Here is a 17,228-nt window from a genome sequence, read left to right as displayed (position 1 = left end):
TGGCTTGGGCTAGTGAAAAATGGGTTGATCTGACTGCAACCGTGGCATTCTCCGAAGTGCAAAATGCTGATGGCAAGCTGAGTCTGGCACAGTCAAAACGGTTTCTAAAGTCACCTGTATGCTTGGCATGTAAGAAAAGCACAGGAGTACTTACCTACAAAGTTCACTGTACTGTCAACTTCATTTTTTATACTGGAGGACAGGAAATAGTCAGAAGTGACATCATTTAGGCCATTAATCCCAAAAGATGATTCAACTGGCTCTTGCTAGAATGAAAACAGTACAGTTGGGTCAGGTTTGATTTATTTTAGGAGCCTGGACTCAGTTCATCTCTTTGTTCTGAGACGGTAATAAATCATATTGCTTCTGCCTGTCATACACCCCCTGGTCACTGCTAGACATGGTCTTAGAATGATATTTTGGTTCTCTGAGAAGAAGCCAGAGTCTACTCCATTTCCAAATCTTCTGCTTTGAAACGAAAGCTATTTTTAATTTTCAGATTTAGACTGAGCCTTCTCAGAGCAAGAAATTAGTGTGCTATTTACTACAAGAGATTAACATTTGGAACAAACAAGGAAGAAACACTGCTTTAAAACAGTACTCTCTTTAATATTCATGTCATTCCCTTCCAAACATGCTGTATCTCTTAGCGCTCTCTGAAAGGAAGCCTTAGCTTCTGTACAGCAATTACTAAATTCCAGCCTTAATTTTTCTCTGCAGCAAGCCTGAAAGAAAACCAAAGTGTTTACACTAAATACAGCCTTTTAGATCACATCATAAACATTACCACAGGGCAATAGTGTTGGGAAAACACCACCTGTTCTACATAGACTGAGCTTTCCACAAGATGCATCTCTGTAGGTCTGGTACACTCGAGTGGGAATCTAAAAAACTCCCTTCAGAATAGACACCAAGAAGTTTAATTCCATAAACTCAGGATTTCTTTAAAAAGCTATAAACACATTTAAAGGATTATCTACAGGTCCAACCTCCTCCCTGGTACCGGCTCCCTTATGGGGTTATCGGTTACAAAGTCTAAAGTCTTCTGCTCTTACTCTGGGCTGGCCATGCCAGCCCTGCAAGGGAAGATGTTCCTCAGTGCTGACCCAGAGACACTTGCAGAGAGGTACAGAGCTGCCAGTTGGATTTGAAGCCATGCCATGCTCATTTTCACTGCTCTAAAGAGTTTCAGCAAGGGCAGGGTAAAAGTGAGCCTCAAGACCTGGTGCCAGCCCTTCACAGTACTAACCCTATGAACCATTATCAAGGGAACAAAAAACCAGGGACAGCATGACAGGTCTTTCCTGGATGCCACATGCTGTGATTGTGATCCACTCAAAAAGAACTGTCACTTCGACCCGAGTCTGCACCTTCTTTGCCATTAAGCAAGGCAAACATGCACCCTGTCTCAAGGCCCCTCTGCACATCAGAAGGGTGCAAAGTTAGTGTTAATGGCAACTAGGTCTTTGATGAGCTGCACCAATTGTGTCCACCCACAGGTCAAAGACCTGGAGAGCCAGAAAAGATAAAATTAGCTGCTATTGATCCATTGAGGATCCCGACTGCAAAGACAGGTTAGGGCTGCACACTGGACACTTGAGCCTCTGGTGTTGTGCAGTGCCCCAGCAAACACAGCAGCCCCCATGGGAACGCTGCACACCCAGCACCTTGCTCAGCTTTACTGAGGTTTGGTTACAGAGTTTATTTAGTAGCCCTTTTCAAGCTGCAGAAACAAATATGCGTCTTGGAACTCAGGTGATGGTGCCAGATCCACAAAGGGACTTGGACACTGGCACAGTTGGTGCTAAATCACCTAAATTTTCAGTGTCCAGATGTCTAGCCTAAGCTAAATGCATGGGGAAAGGTGTCACTTAGATTTAAAAAATGCCTCAATAGGGAGCTGCATGCATAGTCAAAAGCATACATCTAGGATAAGGTAGAAATTAAGCCTCAGGCAGGCGGTTCAGTCCTTTGTTTCAAAGGAAAGAGCCTATTTTAATCTGGGCTACTCAGACACTTACGGCTTCTTTCCATTGCTGAGCATTCATTTTTTAATGGAGAGACTCCGTTTGTCCAAAAGCCCAGTGGTAGGAGACCTATTTGCGAGGTGGAAGACCTGCTTGCAGTCCCCCTTGCCTAATGTGGAGCAGGGATTTGGTAAGGCCCAGGTCTCTCACATCCACGGGGACAAGCAGTGAGTGCCCTTCTGCTGCAGACACAGCTGCTACGTGCAACCCAAGAACACCAACTTTACTGAAGGCTGAAAGTCTGAAACATTTTTGATTTGCTTTTTGAAAAAATTGAAGAGGGATCAAATCCTGCCAGTGTTTAATACTGACCACCTCATAGAGGTGCTCAGCAGAAGTGTGAAAGCTAGGCAACACCATGCTTTGTAGGGAAAGCAAATGTCAGTCGGGCTCCATGCTCTGAGCAGAAATCTCAGGCAGTGATTGAGGAGCTTTACAACTGAGGTCTTCTAACTGGCAAAGCATGAGCAGAGGGTGCAGCTCTGACAGAACTTCTCCCCCTTGCCTAAACAAAAATGAACTTCCAATGCCTTATGCACAGAAATTAATTGCTCCAAAAGGTAGCTCTATTGTTCAGAAGCATTCTTTCCATAATTACTGTATTTCTACTTACACAGAGAAACAAATGGCAAATGTATTGCCGAGGCTGCCAGTTTTCCAACCTCCAGGCGTTGTAACGCAAGGGCTGTGTCAACTGATGACGTCAGTCATGGCTTTAACAGCCTTCACATTTTTAAAAAAACACAACCAAACATCCCATGTAACTGTAGCTACTTAAGCAAACCACAAGCATGAGAGATTTGCAAATATCTACCACAGTATACTATTGGGGCTATTAAAAAAATTTGCAACAGATTGTTTTCACAAGCTGTCGCACTATTAAACAGCCGCTTCTTACCTTAATTTGTTTGAATTTGTCATCCTTCTCGGACTTCGTTTTTTTTCCTGCAACAACAGAAGAAAGATTTCTTAAAGTCCTGTGTGCCATGAGTTAATCCTTCACACTTTCTATATTCACCAATAAATAGCCCCAAAACATGCCTCAAAACGGCAGCACCTCCTAGGAACGGGAGAATACATTTTGCTTCATTTTAACCCCCCCTTAAGGCCTGGGCAGTCAAAAATTCACCTTGAACACTCTGGCTTTGTGCTTCATTTTTAAAGGCCTACAAAAAAACCCATGACAGGACTGAGGAAAGCAATTGCAGTCAAAAAATCAAGGTGAAAAATATGGAAGAGTGACAAACTAAGCAACAAGGCCTGTTAAAAAAAAGAAGGAAGGGGGAGAAAAATAGTCTTAAAGGGAAAAAATACCAAAATATATGTCTCATCACATTTGTGACACTCCCACTGTAGCTATAGGAAAAGGGAGATTGTTCATTGATTTAATGTGAAAAGAGATCACAATAAATTTCAACAAATATTTTTGTAAATAGCTGGAACCTGAGGGGGGGCAAATATATAGTCCATGCAAAGGTGGTGTATGCAATCACACTGGACTTGAGAATCCAGAAAACCACACAGCATATGACCCTCACAAAATATTGTGTGCCTTGGCAGACCCCAGTGTTGCTGCCCCTGCTCTGACCTGACGAGACCCTGATGTGGAAGCTCAGACTTGCTGGTGCAAGCTCTGCTCTACCCCACTGTGTGCACAGACGTGTCCCAGGAATTTCTCCCATCTCTACTACAAGATAGCACTGAGAATTAGAAATGTTTTGCAGCCAAATTCTTTTGCTCTCACTCACACATAAATTTAGCCACGTGCTGTGTAGAAAGGGCATGTGAGAATATACACAGGGCCCAAAATATGTCAGAGTTTCATAGTAACTGGACTTGCTGCAGAATCCTCTCCTGCTACAGCCCCCATCTCCAGAATCTCAGCTTTCATGATGAACTTTTCTAGTTCTTACAGCTATGAGAGGAATCTACCACAATGGGACAGGTTATGGTTCAGGGAAATAGCCTGAACATACAAAATACATCATTGACAAGAGACTGGAAACAGCTTCAAAGCAAATGTTCTACCTTTTGCAGATTGATCTGCCTTTCATAGTATCATTCTGCCCCAAAAATGCCAGAGTTCATCATTTCCAATCACACTGACCCTAAACTGAAGATGTGCCTTTCACTTCTCAATTTAAGAAAACAGCAAACTGAGCTACAGGTGAACTGAATTGGATTTTAGAGGAACACTGTGCATTTGGTTTGCAGGTTATCTTTTTGTCCAAAAATCCTAGACACCAGAGGATACCAGAGGACGAAGGAAGACATCATTCTACTCCATAAACCAGTAACGAAGCCATAAGGAAGCCAATGAGCCATAAAGAAGCCAATGTTTCTACTCCATAAGAAACCAAATACTCATGAGATTGACCTGGTGATTAGGTCCTCTCCTGGCAGGTGGGAGACCTAATCCTTAAATTTGGAGATTAAAACATAATTTCCCATTTCACCATTATCATGCTGTGGGGGCTGGTTTTTTATGGCCTAGTGTAGCTACGTGGTTTCATGATTTAATGTTCTGAGCAGAGAGTGTACTGCTCCCACTCAGCTCAACAGAGCACCAGTTTACTTCTACCCTTACTTGAAAAAAGGTACCAAAATGTCTGCCACCGTATTCTGAATGAGCCTACTGAGTTAAATGCATTGATCTCTAATATCCCCCTAATCATCTTCCTTGACTGAAGGAGACCTGGGACTAGCATCAGAACACAACTCCATTGGCTTTAACAGAAGTAACACAATTTACACACATCACCAGCTTGGGGATATCACATCTCATCCATCTCTCCAAGCGGCTTGTTCTCTTAACTGAATGTAGCCCATTTTTCATACAGCTGTTCCTAAGTTCTGGGGAACATCTGGATAAAAATGTCCAGCTTCACAGAAGTAGAACCGACACATTTTGCGGGCCCCAAAATCATAACAATGCCCTCAAAACCATTTTCATGTTGACAAGCTCTACCCTCTACCTTTTTTGGAAGGTCTTTCAGATAACGGCAGCATCCGGTACACTCTGAAGGCATTGTTTCCTTTCTTTATACTTTTGTCCTTCACTTCTTCTATATCAGGCAGGGAGTTCATAGCACAACGGAAGTTTGCCTTCCATGTCTTTGGATCAGGTTTATCTACTCCTGACTGGTATTTTCCTAAACAAGAAAAGAAAGTTAGGCACACACGATGTGCAATTGAAAACCTAAGGTGAATTAATAACAGCGTAGGTTAACTTCAAGGTATCAGCCTTTGGTTCCCATGACAAGCATTCAAACAATAGCTGAGGTTGCAAGAGAGTGCTGTGATCTCATTCCCATGCACATTTCTAGAACACATGATGAACAGTTTCTGGTCAAGAAAGACGAGGGCACTGCAGATCAGATGTGACTCCACAACGCTGTGGAAAAGCTTGCACAGCATTTACCTTTATGATGTCTGGCTCAAATCCATAGAAAGGCATCAAAAGCTAAGGGGCCAAGTCTACAAAGTGCTGAGTGTGCTCTACTCCTGACAATTCTGAACACAATCTTGTTAACATTTAAATCAATTTAAGTTTTACTGTGTTCCTGAATGCAAATGAGTTACGGTGCTTCAATAAACCTGGAGTATTGCAGGCCTTGAAAAAAGCACTTAGCCTCCCACAAATCTAGAAACTTAAATTCACTCTCTGTGTTAGTAAAAGCAAAGACAAGAGAGAAGGAAAATATAACTTTAAAAGGGAAAACAATGTGAAAATCTGTCCTGCAGAAAGAGAGTTCCAATACCTGTGTGAATTGCCCAGTTTCTAAATAAGGGAGCATCTTTTTCAACATCCCACCCATGTCTTGCGGCATGCATCCAGGGAATCTGAAAAATCTTCTTCTCCTAGAAGGGAAAACAAACAGGAAATGCCAACACTGATTGACTTGAGGGATCTTCTGATGACTTTAAGTCACTTATTTAAAAGCACAGTTCCAGCATCTGCAAGTGTTTTGCTTCCTTCTAACCCTGTGCCACTGTCACTGAACTCAATAGGAAAATATCCACTGGCGTCACCAAAAACAGAATACAGCCCTAAGTGTATGAAATACTCAGAAGCCCCTTCACGGACGATGAGCCCGGCAGCTTTCCAAGCTGACACATGGATAAAACATGCAATGCTACACATTTCTAAACATTCAAATGAAGGCTAGTTTTGGCAGCACGGACACTTTTATGATTAGAAAAATTAGATATGAAACTAAACAACCATAGAAACACAGCAAACTCAAGGGATTTAGAATTCAGCCAGTAAAATACTAGCACGGTGAAGGAAAGGGATCTCTCAAATTTATACCCCAAGCAAATGGGCATATGAATGTATTAACTGTAGACATCTCTCCAGTGGGGATAAGAAATACAAGACACCCATGTGAAGGGGTGGCATTGAGGATAGTTAAATGTATTTTAGTTTAGAAACTTCAGACCAAAAAGAAGTGCATTTAAAGCAATCCAAAGGAAGATGCTTTTTTCATATTTTTTTTTAACATACAACATGTAGTTAAACCAGGGCATGCCTTATGTGGTGGAAGTATAAACTGATTCCCAAAGGGACTGGAAAAACTCATGGAAGATATTATACTGGTGACGATTAAAGATGATAGTTTGGGATGCAGCTCCAGCTCTGGGAGCCCAAAGGCTTTCAGAGCTTGAACAACATGTTTCCTATACTCCTTCCACCAGCACTTAGCACACAGGATACTGGGCCAGATGGATGCCGGGTCAGGTGTGCTTGTATGTCATACAACACAGGAACAAATTCCTACGTGCTGACCTACAGGGCTGCTTCAGAACTCTTCATGTTCACTTCTGCAAAGCCATACAAAAGGAGTTTGTTCCACAACACTTGTTTTTTCTCCCCTATTGGGAGGGAATACACTTTATCTGGCTTTACATGCAGACATCTTGCACTATAAACACTGCCACTACAGGTTTAGATCCACTTCTCAGTCTCTGAAGAGAAAAGCACTTCCAGGGCAAAATGCACCCTCCTCCTGAGGTGGCCACCTCAGCTGCGCCAACTGAATTGCACCCTAAAAGGGCCTATTTCTCTCCATTGACTACAAACAACTCTAGACAGGCAGCTCTCATTTAAACGACTGCATTGTAGATGTCTGTGGTCAGATGAGATGAATCCTTTGTCCTTTCCCCTTCCTCCAACAACCACTTTTCTTCCTTGTCTGTCTGGTTAATATTTCACTAATGTCAAGGTTAGGTTTATTTCCCTTCCTTTCCATGTGATCTTTTCTTTTTTGAGCCTGTGTTTTGTATCGTGCTTCAACTCTTGTCTTCAATCCTTTCTCTCATTTACATTCACTTGTTCCAAATTGCATTCTTCCCTTCTCGCTTGGCTTCATCTTTTAATTTGGTGAAAGCACAGATTTAACACATTCCTCATTTCCCTTCAAGCCCTCACACTCTCATTCTTTCTCTTAATCTATTCCCATCACTTCTCTCATGTGCCTTTTGCCTCCTTACTCTTCCCCCTCTATATAGTTAAATCATCCTACAGAGATGCTGTCCTCTTTGCCAAGTAGAAATGATCTAAAGAAAGCCTCAACCTCACTATCTTGTGGTCCACAGCACTACTGTATTCATCAGAGCTAGAGTAAGCTTCCTTGCCTTTACTCTCCCATAAACTATAATGAGCATGGAAAAAAATTCATACTTCCCTAGAAGACAATTTCTATCAACAACAACTTTAAGAATTGACCAGATTAAAAAGTCTTCTCACGCTTAGTGATAGGGAGAGGTTTGAACAATGCTACACAATGCTATGTGTACACCTCCATACATTGGAGGTTATATTCCATATGATAATTTTAAAAGTTTTATAGGAAATAGCAGACTGAACAAGACTCCAGACATAGCATCCTGTCATCATCAACTGTATTCACTGCTTCAAAGGAAGGTGCCAGGACACTCTCAACAGCAGTCTAAGTGTTCATTACAGTGTTTCTGTTCATTACAGAAAGTTCTTCCCAATCCCAGATGCCTTGAAGCACATGGATTTATAGCAAATTATAATATAAATAACAAAATTGCAGAATCCACATGTATTATAATTTTATAATTCATATATAATTTTACATACCTATATAGAAACTACAGATTTTCTCATCAACTATCAAATATCTAATCTTCTCTGAAATCCCGCAAGACTGCTGATTGCGGCAATACCATGTAGTTGTGTGTTCTGCTCTGGTTGACCTAGATGCTTTCTATTTAAATACTAATTTTTGATTTCACACATTATCAAATATTTATGTATATCCTTCTTCAGTCGATGCATCCTAATAATGACCTTAATAGGAAAAGGCTCATCAGTGCTTTCTGTTAGACTTGGAAAACCACGTACTGTCTGGTACAGCACTCCATCACTGGACATCTGTCCAGGAGTCTTGTGTTTCCATTAAAAAATTAGCCTCACCTGAAGTCAAAAGCACAACCCACAAATCTTTTGCAGCGTAACAGGAATTGCCACCAAACTCCCATGGGGACATCCAAAGGGAAAAGGTGTCACATTCTTAGAAATAGGCAGGAAGAGGAAAATAGTATCGAACGTTTGCAACCCTAGCGTTGCAAAATGCTCCAAGCAGGTGAATGGGCATGAGATCACACACTAGCTAGAAAGTCATAGGACAGACACATTTTAAATAGCGGCATCCATCTGGAGGGTAATACTCCAAGCATCCATCAAAGCAGCAGGTTGCCTCTCGACTCCTGTTACAGCTACTCTGAATGTTTCCACTGTAATTTCCTTTTCCAGATCCATGAGGGACACTGACCTCTCATTATCCCCCTCCTCACACCACCTCTGCCCTCTACTGAACTATGTCATTTTCTTCACACCTCCCAGTTTTGTCTCTCTGGGAAGGTAAAGAAATTCCCTTCTTCCCTCATGCCATTCAGCAGGGTAACATTTTCACCAGGGAGGTACACAAGTATTTATTTTTTTAAGCCCTACAGAGAGTGGTCTGTTCTGGAGGAGAACAGAAAGCAGGAGGTATTATGTGATCAACTGACAGTAGGAGAAGGAATTAGGTAAGTCAGCTGTACCTGATTTGTCATTTTTAACCGAGAGCAGTTTAATTCCTTTCTCAGTCTGGAAAAATTCCCCAAGAAGAGACAGCCAATGACAAACCCAGAATGATAATCATTTCTTTAGTATTTAAATCTTATTTCCTTAAAAGCTGTGCACACACACTAGCACCATTCTCTTGCTAATCTGACCCACCTTCTTTTCCGTACTGTGAACTGTCCTTTGCCACATTCTGATTAAAATATACAAATCCCAAAATCCTACAGCCTCCAGAGTCAATTCTGTGGGTACGGAACGGGCTGTGATACACATGACACTATATCATTGATTCCGTGCATGGCTTTTTTTATGGTCAGGATTTACAGTAAAAATAGAAATATTTTTGGTTTAATGATTCATTGTTGGAATGAATGTTTAAACATTTTTAAACAGAAATGCTCAGAAGTGCAATTAGCTTGCTGAGCACAATAAAGGCAACCCAGAGTGATGCCAAATCAGAGAGTAGAAGGGGGGAATCAGAGTTTAATAAACCTCAAGGCAGGCCACTTAGCCTGGTATCCTCTTTCTGGCAGGAGCCAGGGCTTTGTTTTAGAAAAAAAAAAACCCCAACATTTCAAAATACTTTGTTTGTGAGACAAGCCTTGGTCAATATAGAATATGCTAACTAAGGACAAAATCTCCTACTGACTCTTGCATGCAAACAGTTTATGCCAGAAGCACAAGGCAGAAACCGCTGTAACAACACAATCAGAGGGCTACAAACTTTAAACAACATGACATGCCTTGCAAACTGCCTTTATGGGCTGGTGGGCTGAACTAGGAAGAATGAAGCCCTTAGCACAGTGGCAGTGTCTTCACACTGCAGAGCAAAGGAGGCAAGTACATTCCAGGGGTGTTCCAAAAAAGGCTACGTGAATGTAATCTACAGATGACAAAATTATATTTAAGAGTAATATGCTCAAATCTGAAATACTGTGCCCTACTAAGTGCAGAGAAATTATTTCAGGATTGGGCAGGAATGCCCAGCAAAGGATGGCAGAGGTGGACTGTCAGCAGGAGAGACCTGACACCAAAGTAAAGATACTCAAAGAGAAGAATCCGTAGGGACCTGAACATGGGACTCAAATTACAAAGACAACAGTAAAAACTACTCTCTTCCTCCTCTTCAGCTGTGACCCCATTATGCAAGAACAAGGACCTACTCAAATTCACAGGGCAGCTAACTGGGGAATGGATAAAGCAATATTTATTTACCCAGCCATAGCATGTGAGAGTCACTGATGTAGGAAGTTCCTAAGAAACAAAATTCGTAGCTGAAATTTAAAGGACTCCTGGTAATTTTATAGTCACGAGCATTTCTAGCTTTGAAAGCTGAAATAAAAAGTAGTAATCTTAATTGCCATTCTTCAGCTCTAAAAATGAACACCTGAGCACACAACTACAACTATAAGGAGGATATGAGACTAAGTGGGTTAGTATCTTAACCAGAGTGGCAGCTCCTATGTTTCTGCACCCGATTTTGTGTATTTCCACCTATTTTGATAATTAGGTAGCCTCTGTACCCAAAACCACTTCATGCTTTTCAGTGTGCTGAATTACTCTCCTGCATACAGCAGAACACATGCAATATTTCCAGGTTTTATTACTATTCAAAGTCTCAAATACACTCCTTGGTTTTATTGAGCCAATTAAAAAGAATTCAAATTGGGCAGTGACATTTTGGAGCCCACACTTGGGCTCTCAAAGTGTCTAGAGCTCTCAGTAAGAGCTCAGGACCAGGAATATGAGGGTTGGGTCTGGCAGGGGAAAAGTTACCCCATTTTGTCCCAGGTTGACAAGTATCAGAGAAGTCACACAAGTCTGAAACAGATCGTTGCTTCAGCCCAGAGTCTAACACAGAATATAGCCTTCCACCTCAGGAGACCATTTTGTTCACATCCCTCTGATGCTACTTGGTGAGCAATCTGTTCCCAGCTCAAAAAAAAACCCTAGCGGAGTCTCCAGAAATGCTCAGTCCAACAACAAAGAGTTGGAAAATGCTTTCAAAGGAGCCACAAATCCACCAGGCCAAAGCAGGGCGCCTCAGATCTGGCAGGTGAGGCTGGAGGAACAGGTTCAGCAGGAAGCATTCAGCTTTGCCCTTCCTCCCCATGTCACTCCTTTGAAAACCAGGAATGAGCTGATTTACCTATCCAAACCTCAGGCACTGCTATAAAGTCCCTCTTCAGCACACATACACACGTGTGTGCATGCACCTCCCTTACCTTATTTAGCCATTTCAGCCCCGGTATCCTGTTAGAGTTGATCTGCTCTTCCAGCCAGGGGCGCATCCGCATCCTTTCGACAGGCATTGTCACCCCCACCGGGAAGGAGCTGCAGGGAACAAGGGACAAGGTTACTTGTTTTCCAGGCAGAACTCCCAGGCAGCTCCCCCATTTCTGCACAGTAACAGACTTACTAAAGCTTTGCAGGCATCGAACAACTATAAATATAATACTGACTTTGGATCTGTGCAGGAGCCTCCCCTAAGAGCAACTGAGATGATAAAGCCTTCTCAATGGTAGAAAACACTCTTCTGGTACACCTGGATTAGGAAAACCTTCACCTGAAGAAGACACATCATATTGGCAAAAGCTTGTCTGCTGATACAGGCAGGATACCAGAGGCTGCAAAGAAAAACAATTACGCTCCTGAAGAGACCTCTTTTTGGCCCATGTACCTGCATCTGTACAAGACCTTTTTCTGCCAAGAAAAAAAATGTAACCAAAAAAAGCTCACATGCAGGAGGCATCACTGTACTAGCTAAAATGATGCACCTGCTAACGAGAGTGCTTTCGAATGTCTGCTTCTGTCCCATGAACTTGACTAAACTTATGAAAAACACATCATAGCAATTTATCAGACCACTTTGGTTCTGGCTGAGTAGTTTGACCCCCTCCCTCCAGCTTTCTCTGATCAAACCAGTCACTGATTTTTTAGCTGCTATTTTACATTTTGGTACTGCTTGGCTAGGAAGTGAGTGCTTTACAGCCCCCTCAGCTGCACCACACCACGTTATACTATTCAGTTAAGACTCAAACTGACTTCTCTCTCTCTCTCTCTCTTTCTCTCTCTCATGTGACCCCGATGCCACTTCCCTGTTTAGGGCTGTAAATTATTGACATAAGAGTCCAAAGTCTTGAACCCGAGGCAGAAAATTTTAAAAACATTAACCTATCTCAGGCACTGCTCTGAAAGCCCCAACCGGCACTAGATGCAGATTAAAGCACCAAAGCACCGCAATAAACTCCTGTCAAGCAGGCTGCAACCCATCATTTCCATGTTCAAGTACTTGCATTTAGGCTGCTGCTTCTCCTCTCCCCCACTGCACCAGGCTCAGCTCCTTCCTCTCTCTTTTGTTCTTCACATCTGTGTTCTCTGCATCATTCTTAACTTCTCTGCTCCGCTATTCTTGTCACCTTTGATCTTAAAAAAAAAAAATAAAAAAGAGAAAAAAATGAGTAGGCCACGTATTTGAAAGCACACAGCAATGACACAAATGTAAATGGGTTTGTTCTTGCTTCCTATGGGACTACAGGCATCAGACAGACTAACAATTAGGCAGTACCAAGCCCACACCCAGCACAAGAGGAAGAAAAACGTTCAAAGTTTCCTCTCATTGCTCTGAGGACATGTATTTCCTGAAACTAATAAGGAATTAAAACCTGAATGCAACAATAAGGCTCTTTGATGTGTTCAGAGAATTGACCAGCAGCCATGCTCACACTAATCTCTTAGCAAACATACTGGCATTTTATTTACTACTCTGTGGAGCTGCTCACTCGTGCTTCAGCTGCAGCCTTTTCCAGTAACTACAGATTTCTAAAATAGCTAAGAAAATGGTTGCAACTGCTCAGCTCCCTTTCAGGTTCATGTCAGACATGAAAAAACAGCCAATCCCAGAACCTGACAGTGGCCGAGCCCTTGTGCACATCCCCTCTCTGTGCAAGAGGGAAGTTTTTTTCTGGGCGAGGGTGATGTGGGTGCAGTGTTCTCAGCGCCCGGGATGGTGGCGAGCAGCCAGCTGCTCCGCTGCAGCCCCCTCTGCTTGGTACCAATGATCCTCATCCAGGTTGCAGAGTGTGTACTTGAGATCTGTACCATCTTCCCCTACTACACTTTGGGTCAAAACTGAAAAATGCAAATGGCAATACACTAAAAACGTGAGCAAATTTTTATTCATCTGTCAAGGAAGAAGCAAGTAGATGCAACGATCATCTTAAATGCATTTCTTTGTAAGATATCTTTAAAGTATGCATGCACTTTGAGGCAATTCCTGGAAACACTATGCATCATCTTCAGCATTCGATATATGAGTGCCCTCATTTAGCAGTGGGAGTCATATTATCTTCTGGGTGATGAGCCCCAAAAACAAACTTCAAGCCCATCTGAATGAACAAATTAGACATAAGGCAGGAAAGTCATCTTGAAGGCAGCAGCAACGAATCCCACTTGGGACAGGCAATGCGGAAGAAACAGAAGCCGTCTTTGTGCAAAAGCAATGCATTTCAGGAGACGAGAAAGCTGTCAACATCGCTACTACCAGGAAGCCGGTCTTGCCCAAAACAGCACGATTGAGCCAGTCGTCTCTTCCCTCCCATGTCCCCAGGGGCTTCCCCAGCTGCTCCCCCGCAGATGCTGTGGTGCTCATCTCATTTTCGGTACCCTGCGACTCCGCTGGGATTAGCACCTGCAGCTGTCAGCACACACCTTCACATCCAACACCCACACCAAGGCAAATTAATCCAAGGTAATCAGAAAAGAGGTTTGGCTTGTGAGAAGGGAGGAGTGGCTCCCAAGATCTGTTTATCTGAAAGTAAAACCAAACCCAGCTAAAAATAACCCGCAGTGGTGTCCAGGCGGATGGAACAGTGGGCATCTTCTGGGGGAACGTCTTTCATAGAGGGGCAAGCATAGCATGCTTCTGCTCATCAAAACACAGCCCGTGCTCCTCTAAGAGTATGTGCTGCTGAAAATAAAGCCTGATGTCTTCAGAAGACACCCCCAGACCTGTCTGCCTCAGGACAGCACTGACCACAACAGTGCTAAAATGTAGTGGGGTTTTGGCAGTTGCACATCAACAACGTCCTTGTGATGAAAATACCAAGTTAACTCTACCGAGTAATTGCCTGTGCAAAACGAAGGTGCCACATCTCCCCTCCAGAGCTGCTAAATGCATGATTTATTTGTACAGAAAGAAAGATCAACTTCTGCAGTGCCTTAAAAGCAGCCTCCGTCTGTCCCTACATGGGGTTAATGGGTGCACTTGGGAGTCTTATTCCATGGCTCCAGGTGGGAGAACCTGAAGTCCATCCATCAGTGAATAGCGGGACAATCACCTTCTGCCATTAAGAGTCAGTCAAGTTTGTAGAGACCTTTGGAATTATCCAAAATAGGCAGCAAAGGCGTGTAAAGTTTCAGGGGCCATCACCTAACATCAAGCCAGCTTCACCCGCCATCAGAATACATTAATTATGAAAAAAACCTACAAAGCCAGAAACTGAGGTGAGCCATACAAAACAGCAGGCATGCCAAGTTCCTTCACTCCAGTCTCTCTCCAGTGTTTACCCAGTGGAAAGGAAAAAGCAGAAACAGTCAATCCTTTCAAGGAGAACGAAACATCAACATTTATAATCTGAAGGAGGCTGTAAAACCGGGAGCACCTATGCACCTATCTACCATTCCCGGTCAATGTTAACACTGCACTTCCCCTGCACATTTACACGTAGAAGAAGCTACATGCAGTTGTCTGTATTTTTTGTATAAGGACAAGTGGAATTCTACCAGTATTTTCAGAGCTGCCAAGGTATCCAGTTCCCACCAGCTTCATCCACTGGCCTAAGCAAACCTCTCCAGTAGCCTGGTTACCTTTGCCAGCCTGAACCTTCACACTCAGGTTAACCGGGAGAAAAATGGCTTAATGCCTGCCATGGGTCACTTGGCACCATCTTCCTCCACCTTGGAGAGAGCATGGATGGAGATGGCCAGGAGAGAGGAGTGGAGCCAGCTAGGGCTGCAGGGGGAAGGAGCAGCTCCAGCTCCATGAGCCACAAAGGAGCACCTCGCACTCCATCACTCCATCACACCCACCCTTCAGTCCCATCCCAATTTTGTTGCACACCAATGCTACTCCTTGCATGACAGCTTTGTGAACAAGACCAGGGAACTTAGCAGGCTTACAAGCATCACCTCTTTCTGTAAGGCCTGTTTCGTCTGTTTGAACCCGGACCATGGTTCTCATCCTGCTCAAAGACACACGTGACAGTGCAACCAAGAGGGAAGGGCACTCCGGCTTGGCAGTGGGAAGGAGCAGCTGGGGAGGACAAGGAGAAACCCCTTAAAGCAAAACCACTAATGAAGCTCCTGTGCTTTTAGAGCACAGTTTCAAACTTGGACAGTTCTGGCCTCCAGCATCTCTTTGGGGAGAGCACGGGAAAATGCTTAACGTTCCCAGAGACCCACAGTGGAGTCAAACTTTCTGGCATTATGTTGAAAATAATTCCTGTTTGTTTTTTCTTCTATCACGGTCCCATGGTAGGGGAAGGGAAGAATAATCGCCAAGAAACACAGTCAACTGCTAATGCAGGTGGGACCTCAGAAAGCATTTTTCTGCCTGACAAGAAAAAAGGAGCTCTTTTAGACAGGGAAGTTGGGCTATCTGCTGGGATTTCATTTTATGAACACTTGCCATTCTTAACAAGACAGCCAATCTTCAAGAACCACAATTTTTAACCATACCTCCCACAAATGTATTAAGGCTAGTAGCTCTGTGAACAGCATCTCCCTTTTCTCACTCCATGTTTATCACCTGCCTCCTTCTTAAACGGGCCGTAGTCAGGGGCGGTTGCCTTTTCAGTGGTGGGAGCTTGAATGTACCGACAGACATTAAGACATCAATAAAATTATTCCCAAACAAGTGCCAATGTACGAGACACTAACCTCAACTCAACAGCGTTTGCCTTGGAGGGGGAGGCCACTGGGAGCCTGCAAGGAGCCAAGTCCCATGCAAGAAGCATTGCCCACCGATGCGCTGACGCCACAGTTTATGAAGGGCTTATTTTGACCTTCGAAGCTTTATTTATTGCACTACTCATGCTAGTCCTGCAGTCAGTTCAGCCTTTTTTTTGCAACTAGATACCGCAAAAACATGGTGGAGGCTACCCCCCGACAAGCTGTAAACTGTCCTAATCCTGCAGACGTGACTTGGAGAAAGAGTGCTGCGGAGGGCAGACAGCACAGAATCTGCTGAAGCCGGGGCCAGCATAACCCAGTTAGGTACACGGAGACTGGGAGGAAGCCAGTCAATAACACTGCTCCCGCTACTGCACGTTGCACTTGAAAATTAGCCTTCTACAAGGAAATCACACCAGCAGCCTGGGGTGAAGCATGCAAGCCAGCTTCCTAAGACAGGCACGGCTGAAAGAAGAGTAATAACAGTGTAAGAGAGGGAAGCACGGGTATAGCAACATTTTTAGTAGTCACACAAAGGGCATTGAGCAGATAACTGTCACCACAGCATCCTTAAGACGCAAAAACCATACTGAATTTCAGCTCTATACTTCTTTGCAAGATGCATTTTTCTAAGATTCTTTATGCAAGACTCTTCAGCAGGAAACTCAGAGCACTCATTTATTTTTAAAGAGATTAGAAAAATATTAATTAATTTCAAGAGCTATTCATCTTTAAAGAGACATTAGAAAAGATCTAAGTGATGGTTGCAATCTATATATACATACCAATATTTTCACTCCATAATGTTCAATAAAGAGCTTGTAGTCCTCCCTACTCTCTGCTAAAACATTCTAGTAAGTCTGACTTTTGTTTTTTCCCTGACAGAGATAACACTCCTGCCATACAGAAAGTGTAACCTTTGAGAATGAAGAGGTCTTCACTAGAATTACAGCAGCTGTAGACAGAAAGTGAAAGCAATGGCATGGCAGGCCTTAAATCTGAGTAGTAGTACTACATGTTCTCTTCCCTTCAGTTTCACTCCCTCTGACAGCATCTGGATAACTGAAAAGGCACAGAGGTTATCCCAAAAACACAAGCTACTCTACGCCTATGGGTATTTTTAAAAAAATATATTTCTGTGGAAGTAAAAAAAA

General features: G+C 43.1%; 1 protein-coding gene across 6 annotated transcripts in view; it reads right to left on the bottom strand.

The window, feature by feature from the left end:
* IRF2 (interferon regulatory factor 2) overlaps window positions 1–17,228 on the bottom strand; it is a 42,522-nt gene that overhangs the window by 11,624 nt on the left and 13,670 nt on the right. For 2 of the 6 annotated variants that reach the window (XM_075027903.1, XM_075027912.1), the window contains exons 2-7: window positions 12,420–12,549; window positions 11,349–11,457; window positions 5,789–5,888; window positions 5,003–5,179; window positions 2,926–2,972; window positions 155–266 (exon numbers count right to left, since the gene is read on the bottom strand). In XM_075027903.1, the coding sequence (XP_074884004.1) occupies window positions 155–266; window positions 2,926–2,972; window positions 5,003–5,179; window positions 5,789–5,888; window positions 11,349–11,435 (523 nt within the window). In that variant the 5' untranslated portion in view covers window positions 11,436–11,457; window positions 12,420–12,549. Of the gene's footprint in view, window positions 1–154; window positions 267–2,925; window positions 2,973–5,002; window positions 5,180–5,788; window positions 5,889–11,348; window positions 11,458–11,542; window positions 11,751–12,415; window positions 12,550–17,228 lie in introns of those variants that run through there. The other 4 variants (XM_075027920.1, XM_075027940.1, XM_075027930.1 and 1 more) reach the window with 4 other exon arrangements.

Source organism: Buteo buteo, chromosome 1 (genome assembly GCF_964188355.1).
Source record: "Buteo buteo chromosome 1, bButBut1.hap1.1, whole genome shotgun sequence".
NCBI classification, from domain to species: domain Eukaryota; kingdom Metazoa; phylum Chordata; class Aves; order Accipitriformes; family Accipitridae; genus Buteo; species Buteo buteo.
This window is presented reverse-complemented; position numbering and strand designations above follow the sequence as displayed.